General features: G+C 40.0%; 1 protein-coding gene across 1 annotated transcript; it reads right to left on the reverse strand.

Moving 5' to 3' along the window:
- Positions 1-3,213: 3,213 nt before the first annotated feature.
- Positions 3,214-5,035, reverse strand: DEFB135 (defensin beta 135). Its single transcript, XM_032331576.1, has 2 exons — positions 4,978-5,035; positions 3,214-3,383 (listed from the first exon to the last, which is right to left on the reverse strand). Exons 1-2 carry the CDS (start codon positions 5,033-5,035, stop codon positions 3,214-3,216), a joined length of 228 nt encoding a protein of 75 aa, XP_032187467.1.
- Between the last annotated feature and the right edge of the window lie 4,459 nt (positions 5,036-9,494).

Below are 9,494 nucleotides of genomic sequence, written 5' to 3' on the forward strand. Positions count from 1 at the left end.
TATGACTATGAAACACACTGAGCTATAAATACTTAAAATAATTAACTAACCGCTGTAATTAAGAAACACTGAATATCATAAAACCAGAAGTCATAAGTGTAATAAAGAAAGCTCGACCTCTACCTGTGTTGTAATGTTTAGTGCAGTATCGTAAATCTTTCTCTTCTTTCAGCAGAAACTGGGGCAAAGTGAGTCCTTCAGCCACTTGCACAGGTGCCTCATCTTGCCATTCAAAAATGAGATCATTCACTGTGTTCCCAACTAAGAAAAACATAATAAAAATATTTATAGCGAAAAGGCCATTCAAAGAAATCAATTTTTTTTAAAGCTGGTACATTTCACATAGGGCAGGATGACCAGCGTCATCTTAACTCAAAAGATTAAGTTATGCGTTGCACAATTCCATCTCACCAAAGTCTACTGAAGTCTATTCACATGGAATATTCATCAAATAATGTAAGAAAATGTAGTAGGTTAATAAAAAGCATAACACGGCATACAGAAACTTCAAAGGACAGGCATATAAATTCCTTCCTCGGAATGGGCAGCTCCTGAATTAGTTCAACAATTCATTTTGGTTCCACTCCATCAGATATCCCCTTACCTCCTCTCAAATCATTCAGGGCTCTTTCAACAAAAAGTGAAATTGTCACTGGTCAGGAAAAGACCTAAACTACAATATCTGTGGGGGAAAGCACCAAGGCTTTTATCTTTCTTGATTTCATCATTAACTGTTTTAGTTTATGACATCTGTTTCTATGCTCCAAGTCCTAAAATGAACAAAATGATATTTTAAATAGAAATGTCAGCTATTCAGAGGAAATCAGAGTACAAAGAAAAAAACATGTGGAACCATTTCTGGAGGAGGAAACTCTTACACATACTATCAGTGAATTCAGGATAGAACTAGCTAACATATTTTGTAATAAAAAGTTAACATCTTTTAGTAAATGGAAAATTCATGTTTATACAGGAGAGGTATCTAAGAAAAGCAGGATTTCATCTTTTTTTTTTTTCCCCTTCCTCAGAATGAGAAGCTATTGAAATGTACACCCAAAGGCTGCCAGAGGAGAGACAAAAGCAAATTGTACTTGAGGGGGAAGACTATTGTTACAATGTACAACTACCCTGGAGGTAGAGAGAAGGACACAGGACTGGCTTTTGACCTAAGTCAAATGGACCGATTAAGGAAGCAGAAGCTCTAGACTCATGAAAAAACAAACAAGGGAAATTGTCCCAAACATGTTATCCTGGAGGCAACTTGGTATTGTTGGAAAGAGGCTGTTGAGTGTCTAGAAACAGCTGGCATAGAGCAGATATGGCCAGACAGAGCTATGTGAAAGGAAGGCATGATATGTGAAATTTGATCCCAATTTATACAGACCAATAGAGAAACTTCATTTTGCTTTTATATTCTAAGGTTTTCTTAGTGTCTTCTGTGAAATGAAATGAGCTCTCTGAGATTCCCTCAAAGACAAGCTCTAGTCTCTAATGCTAGCTATAAGCAGTATATTTAGCTTCCTTGCGCTAAATAATCATCCACAGTAAGTGATTTAGGTACGGGAAACCCTTAATCACACTAGGCTACTTCCTCACGGAATAGGAATAGGTTAGGCAGCGAGAATAGATACTATGAGAATAGTCAGCGCTGGTTGAGAGAAGTGAACAGACCTCCTGAATGTGCAAATATCAGACTTATAAGTCTATAAGTCCTTAGCAGACTTATAAGTCTATAAGTCCTTACCTCAGAAAGAAGGTAGTGAGTTGGCATGTGTAGGGGGTCACTCTTTTGTTCTGAGTAATTTACTTTAACGGTCAAAAAAATAACTAAAAAGAACTAAATAACTAAATAGAATATATTTAATTAATTGATAATTAGTAATTATTAAATAATTATAATAAATAATTTCTTCATAAATAACAAAGAAGAGACTTGTGGACTCTGAGAAACAAACTGAGGGTATTGGAGGGGAGGGCGGTGGGGGATGGGTGAGCCTGGTGGTGGGTGTTGGGGAGGGCAGGTATTGCATGGAGCACTGGGTGTGGTGCATGAACAATGAATTCTGGAACACTGAAAAGAAATAAAATAAAATGAAAAAGAAGAAACAAAACAGATGAACATAGGGGGAAGGAAGGAAAAATATAGTAAGGTAAAGAAGGGAGGCAAACCATAAGAGACTCTTTAGAGAACAAACAGGAGTTTCGGAGGGGAGGTGGGTGAGGGGTGGGGTAAATAGCTGATGGGCATTAAGGAGAGCACTGGTGATGACCACCGGGTGTTATATGCAAATGATGAATCACTACATGCTACTCCTGAAACTAATAATACACTATATGTTAACTAAATTGAATTTAAAATAAAAATAAATAAGTGCCTTTATATACATGTAATAAATAAATAAAATGGGAAAAAAAGAATATTCAAATATTCCCCAATATAATACTATACAGCATGAAGAATGAATAAACTATAATTGCATCAAACAATATCAATTAATGTCATAAAATAATGTAGATTAGAAGAAGCCAGGGGCGCCTGAGTGGCTCAGCGGGTTAAAGTCTCTGCCTTTGGCTCAGGTCAGGATCCTAGAGTCCTGGGATCGAGCTCCATATTGGGCTTCCTGCTCAAACGGGGAGACTGCTTCCCACTCTCTCTCTGCCTGCCTCTCTGCTTCCTTGTGATCTCTGTCTGTCAAATAAATTAAAAAATAAATCTTTAGAAGAAGCCAGATACAAAGGAGTACCTACTATATGATTCCACTTATATAAAGTTTAATAATAGGTGCCGGGGTTTATGGTATTAGAAGCCAGGCTAGGGATTAACCTTTGTGGAACAGTGACCAGTAGTGACCAAGTTACTGTAATAATCTCTTTTCCATCTGAATGCAGGTTACGTGGGAGCATTAAAATCGTGAAATTATTAATTGATGATCAGTGTATGATCAGTATATTTTTCTGGTTGTATCATACACTTGAAAAAAAGTTTTTAGGGCATGTTTAATAAGGAATAAATTAATCAAAAGAAAAATCATGCAGACAAAGAATTTAACCATGAGATTATTTGCACAGAAGAGACACTAAATTGCTTCTAAATAAAGAGAAACAATGCAGACACAGAAACACAGGCTAAACCATCATTTTAATGGGTTAGTACAACTGAGAAAGACCTGGGTCCCCAGAGCAAATTATCAGGAACCCCAGATACTCAGATACCTATTTTCCAATTTCTACAGGTAAATACTTTTTGTCAATGCAGCACAGATATGCACTATTACAAAAAATATTATATTCTTCTTTTTTTCCACATGATTTCCTGCAAACTCTTTTGTTTCGCCAGCATGTAGAAAAGACTCTTCTTAAATACATATTCGGTCTACTTCTAACTGTCAGCAGAAACAAGGGTCAATGCACAGAGTTCTGCAGGGTTGTGATACCATGGATAAAACATAACAAATCAGATTATGTTTTATTACTTTTTAATGTTAAATTGGATGAGATCAAAACATCCCAGTCATGTTACAGCTGAGTGACTTCTTCTCGGTGGCTCTTACTTTCCAAAGCCCCTTTTTATTATAAGTCATCAGTTCCCATAGTCCCCACTTACTTGAATCACTAATCAAATATATGCAGGTACCAGGGCCCAGCACATTCAGCTTGGGACTCTTTGCCATGGAAAGAACATTAGAGAAGTCCCAGGAATCTGCAGAGGCCCTATACCAGGAAGCATGCCAGAATCTGTTAAATAGTACCAAGGCAGTTTGAGATCATCAAAGTATCAGCTTGAAGAAGAAAAAGATCACTGACCTGGAATTAGAGAAGCTCATGCTTCTAGCCCTGCATCCCAACAGCATTCTGTGTGATTTTTAGCCAAGTACCTTATTACCTGCCTTGGCTTTGCCACTGGGTACTTGAAAGCATGACATGGGATAATGAGTGTGAAACGGTGTACAATACCTGAAACCCATTCCTAAATCTTTTGCTAGTCTTTTCTCCAACCCTAAGACCAGGGTACCTCTGGAAGCTAAGGGGTGGAAAGGGTTAGTAGGAAGGTATCCACTCAGCAGGTTCATGGACCCATCTGTTGGGCCTTTGCAGTACAAGAATAATCCATGAGGTATGACCAAAGTCCACTGGCAAGCAAACTTGCCTGCCATGTGCCCGTTAGTCCTGAGGCACCCTTCTGGGCACAGAGAAGTCCAGCAGCAATACAGTGCACCATGTCCTCCCACCCAGAACAGCAGCAGTCTCAACACAATCTTCATCTGGGCCTGTCTTTTGAGTCCTTCACACTTGACCTTTAAGTGATACCTTTTGAATATGAAGGTCTGGGCAGCTTTCTGCAGACCCCAGCAAATGACGAGCAAAAAGTGTTTGAGAACCTCCACTTCAGTGACTTCAGTAGACCTTCTTCATATTACCAAGTTGCTAGTTTCTGTGCAGAGGGTAAATTCTGTGCAGAGGTAAATTCAGACCCCTCCCACGGGTGTTCCCAAGGATCCCATCATGCAGTAAATTAAAACTTTGGAGCAACCAGCTTGGTTTGTTAATTCTGCTCAGTATCTAATCTGCTTAGGCGTCTCGGTGTGAGAAAAGTAATTCAGGTAATGGACTTAGGAGTGCAAATTCTAAGAGTCCTGAAGGAATATGGTCTCCCTCCCACTCCCCAATCCTACCTGTCTTCTAAAAGTCTTGTGCTTTTTCTCTGCCCCACTTCTGCCAATATCATAGGTCCAACTTTCCTCTCAAACTTCACAGACTCCCCAGACAAAAATCCAGAACCATCTTCTTCACAGGAGAGAATGACCTTTGCCATGTGTCCTTTAAGTGTGTCTTCTCTCTATTTTCTGGAACAGTCCAAAGTGTCCATCTCTGTTCACATGCCTTCCTGTTTCAGCTTCCTTTATCCAAGTCCTGCTTTATTCTCATCCCCTTTCCTTTCATTGTTTGTAAATGCACAGGGAGAATATTTCATTTTACCTGGTGGAACACAGGAAAGCAAGACAAGGACCACAAGGACCATTAGTAAGCTCTTCATAGCTAAACCAATCAGGAAAGAGAAAACTGGAAGGTAAGAGATAGTCACTCTATATGTAGCTCTCTAGACATGGGGACCTGCATAGCTAGTGAAACTTTCAGGAATAAGAACATCTGCTTGCTCCACTGAGCAGTCCAAAAAACTAAAGGTCTGGCTTAGAACATGATATCTCATCATTAAAATCTACTTCCTTAGTGCCACTTACATGCTGGCAACGGAACACACCCTGTGTGAACAGACCTAGTCTAGCCCTGGTAGGATGCTGTGTGAGTATCTTTGTATCTTCACTGTACATCCATTTAACAAGCACCTGTAATGTGTAGAGAACTATAAAGCTGCAAAACAAAATGTTTTGCAAAACAAAATGAAAACAAAATGTTTTCAGAGGTTGTTTTTAATCTCTCTCTCTCTCTCTCACACACACACACACACACATGCACAAGTAGCTATTATTTTCCCATTTTATTTTTTTAAGATTTTATTTATTTTATTTGACAGGCAGAGATTACAAGTAGACAGAGAGAGAGAGAGGAGGAATCAGGCTCCCTGCTGAGCAAAGATCCCGATGCGGGGCTCAATCCCAGGACCCTGGGATCATGACCTGAGCCAGAGGCAGAGGCTTTAACCCACTCAGCCACCCAGGTGCCCTATTTTTCCATTTTAAAAGCAAATAACATGCGTTTCAGGTAGAATAAATGACTTTTCCCAGTTGACACAGATTGCATATGGCAACAACATAATTTTTCCTGACTCCTGTCTACAGAAGAATTAAAGTATTGCCCAGACCACCTCTAGTGTAACATAATCTATTTACAGAATATAAGAGCTTCCCAGAGAGCATGGGAAAATTCCTCTAACACCACCAACATGAATCTAGAGAGTACACTACATGCTACGGCTCCCAGTGAGCACACCCTTTGTTTTGGGCAACGTGAGATACACAACGTGAGATTTTAATAGAATTCCTGCTTAAGATAATGAAGGTCAAGAGTGCTTGACAGTTCGCAAAGTGTTTTAAGCTTTACAAAAGCTCTATCGGATATTGTACAAAGAGTACAGAACCCAGAATCAGAAATTCGAGTTCTGATCTGGACTCAGATTGATGAGCTTCTAATAAGGCACCTGCTTTACCTCTTCAAACGGCAGTTTTCTCACCTGTAAAATAGATCTTACACCATCAGTGCTACCTATCCCGAAGGTTTGCTAAGAGGTCAGATGAGGCAATTGTGAAAAGTCCTTTATAAAATGTACATTTCTGGTACAGTTAGATCCATATAACAGAAGAAGACATTTGAAACTGGATATAGTAGAGATAGTGCTCCTCCAACTAGTGAGCAGAAGAGCCAGAACAAAAACCGAGTTTTCCATTACTCTCATGGTTTTTCACCATAGTGTGTGTGTGTGTGTGTGTGTGTGTGTGTGTGTATCACTTCACTTCAAAAAGTTTCTGATGTGATTAAGATCATAGATCTGTGGAAGACTCCTAAAAGAATTACAAAGCAAAAAATCAGTAAGTACAGAAAAAGTAGAAAACAGGAAACCCACAGGGGAATGATCAAACGAGCATAAGGCGACTAAAGGACACTCTCCCAAGGATCACATTCTAACCTGGAGCATTAGCTACAGCTAGACCTACATTCTCTCACACCATCTTCCCGTTACCTCCTCTTATCCAACCAACCTACCCACCGTCTAACTTCACTCTTTTCACAGTGCCCTCCAGAATCTCAGTTCCTTCTACTTTGCATCTTTTCCCCCAACATACCTGTCCACCTTTGGGTCCCAGTAAAATGCTGGGCTCTCCTCTGAGGACATTACTTACTAATAGCCTTGGTGAAGGGAGGCAGTTCTTCTGCTGAGGCTCCACATACCATGAGACAGGCAAGCAGCATTTCACAATCTCCTAAGAACCCCAGGTTCTTTCTAGAACAATAACAGGCATGCCCCTGACACCTCCTTTCCCTCACCCCACCCACACCAAATCTTACTAATTCTATTCTGACACACAGCTCACACCCAACCATTTCACTCTATCTCCACTACCGCCATCAATTCAAGGCACCACCATGATTAAGCTAATTAAACTAATTAAATCCTCCTAACTGGTGTCCCATATTATTTTTACATATTTACTATTCAGCATTCCTGCAGTAGCCAGAATAACCTTTATAAAGGGTCATGAAATTGGGTCATGCATTTGCTGTGCCTAAAACATTTTATTGGCTTCCAGCTGGGCTAAAATAGAAAGTGCTTACATGGAGGACAAGGTCCACCCTGATCTGGACCCTGGTTGCCTCTCCCAGCCCAACTCCTTTCATTTATCCCCTCCCTTACTATCTTCCAAGCCAAAGGACTGTGCTTTTTTTCAAATATGTCTACCTAACACTTTTCATGCATGTTATTCATACATTCTAGAAATATGCATCAGCCTCTCCTACCAATCTTCATCCAGCATTTATTCAATTAAAGGGATGGCCTCAGCCTCTTCCAGAGAATGAACTTTCTTCTACTTGACTACAAGCTCAGTAAGAGCATGGACCATGCATACCACATATACATGACATTACTTCCACCAAACCCATTTTTTTTTTCTGGGATGCTGTATTAGTTTCCAAGGGCTGTCACAACAAATTACTGTGAACTGTGTGGCTTAAACAACAGAAATGTATTGTCTCACAGTTCTGTAGGCTAGACATCTGAAATCAAGATGCATGTAGGATTGGTTCCTTCTGGCGACCCTGACAGAAGGATCTGTTCCAGGCCCCTCTCCTAACTTCAGGTAGCTTCAGGCATTCCATGCTGTGTGAGTGGATAGTGTAGATAGTGTAGATAGTGTTCTCTGTGTCTTCACATTGTCTTCCCATTGTATGTGTCTATGCCTGTGTCCAATTTTGCCCTTCCTCCTTCTTAGAAGGATATAGTCATACTGGATTAGGGTCCACCTCAATGACCTCATCTTGACTTGATCATCTACTGAGACCCTACTTCCAAATAAATTCACACTCATAGGTGGAATGGAGGTTGGAACTTCAAAGTCTTTTGGAGGAACACAGTTCAATCCATAATAAGTCTTAACTTTCCATCTTTCTGGGTAATATCTATGACACAAGTGATATCATATCAAATAATTTTTTTGAACACTAATTCTCATTTTTCTTCCAACACACTACACAGATGAAAAGTCCTCCATAAAACTGCTTCTACTCCTGGATTTCTGAAAGCCGTTGGGGAACATCACACAATTCTGCAGTCAGGTGGAGTTTAGAAATTAGGTCATTCCTTTTATGTATCCTAGTCAAGCTTAGATGTTAACTGCTCTCACCACCCACCACAGGCCATCCTACCTTCAGCAGATGATTTTTCTTTGTATTTCAGAAAAAAAAATAGATGTCAGAGGGTTTAAATCACCCAACTTTACACTCTTTTCCTACCCAACTCACCCACCAAGCAAGCATCTACTTATAAATGCATATGTACTTTTACTCTTTTCTTTCTACTTCCAAGGAATAAGTATTGATTCTCTTGCCCAAATCTTATCCTCCCCTCCATGCTGTTAGCACACTCTCACCCATCTCTTAAGTTATATTGCTTTGTAATTAACCCCTTCTTAAAAAAATAAAACAAATGTGTTTATTGTAAAATATACAACACATGTACAAAAACACAAAACAAATTTGGTGTTTCACAAATTATTTTAAATTAACCCCACAATAAACACCACCAAGTTCATAAAGCAGAACTTTGCAGCCACCCCAAAAACCACTTCCATACTCCCATTCCAATCATAATGCCCCCAAGTTACTAATTTTTTTAAAGATTTTATTTATTTATTTGACAGACAGAGATCACAAGCAGGCAGAGAGGCAGGCAGAGAGAAGAGAGAGAGGAGGAGAAAGCAGGCTCCCTGCTGAGCAGAGAGCCGGATGTGGGGCTCGATCTCAGGACCCTGGGATCATGACCTGAACTGAAGGCAGAGACTTTAACCCACTGAGCCACCCAGGTGTCCCCCAAGTTACTATTTTTTAAAAGACTTTTATTTGTCAGGGAGAGCAAGCAAGCACAGTAGGAGAAGCATCAGGCAGAGGGAGGAGCAGCCTCCCTGCTAAGCAAGGAGCCTGATGAGAGACTTGATCCCAGGCCTCTGGGATCATGACCTGAGCTCGTGGGTTCTCAGGACCTGAGCTGAAGGCAGATGCTTAACTGACTGAGCTACCCAGGTATCCCTCCCAAGTTACCATTACTCTGATTTCACCAAATTTTTTAATAGTTTTTCAGCCAATTATGTCTCCTTGCAAGCTAAAATTTCATCTTGCCCATTTTTTTTTAATTTAATTTGGAGGGGGTATCTTTTTATCTATATGTTCTCCCTCCTAATTTCTTAAAATTTATCAGTTGACAAGCTTTGGACATTTAACCTGCAGAGTCCCCCACAACCTGGATTTTGCTAATTATACACTCA

The sequence above is a fragment of the Mustela erminea genome, chromosome 2 (genome assembly GCF_009829155.1).
Source record: "Mustela erminea isolate mMusErm1 chromosome 2, mMusErm1.Pri, whole genome shotgun sequence".
Lineage (NCBI taxonomy): Eukaryota > Metazoa > Chordata > Mammalia > Carnivora > Mustelidae > Mustela > Mustela erminea.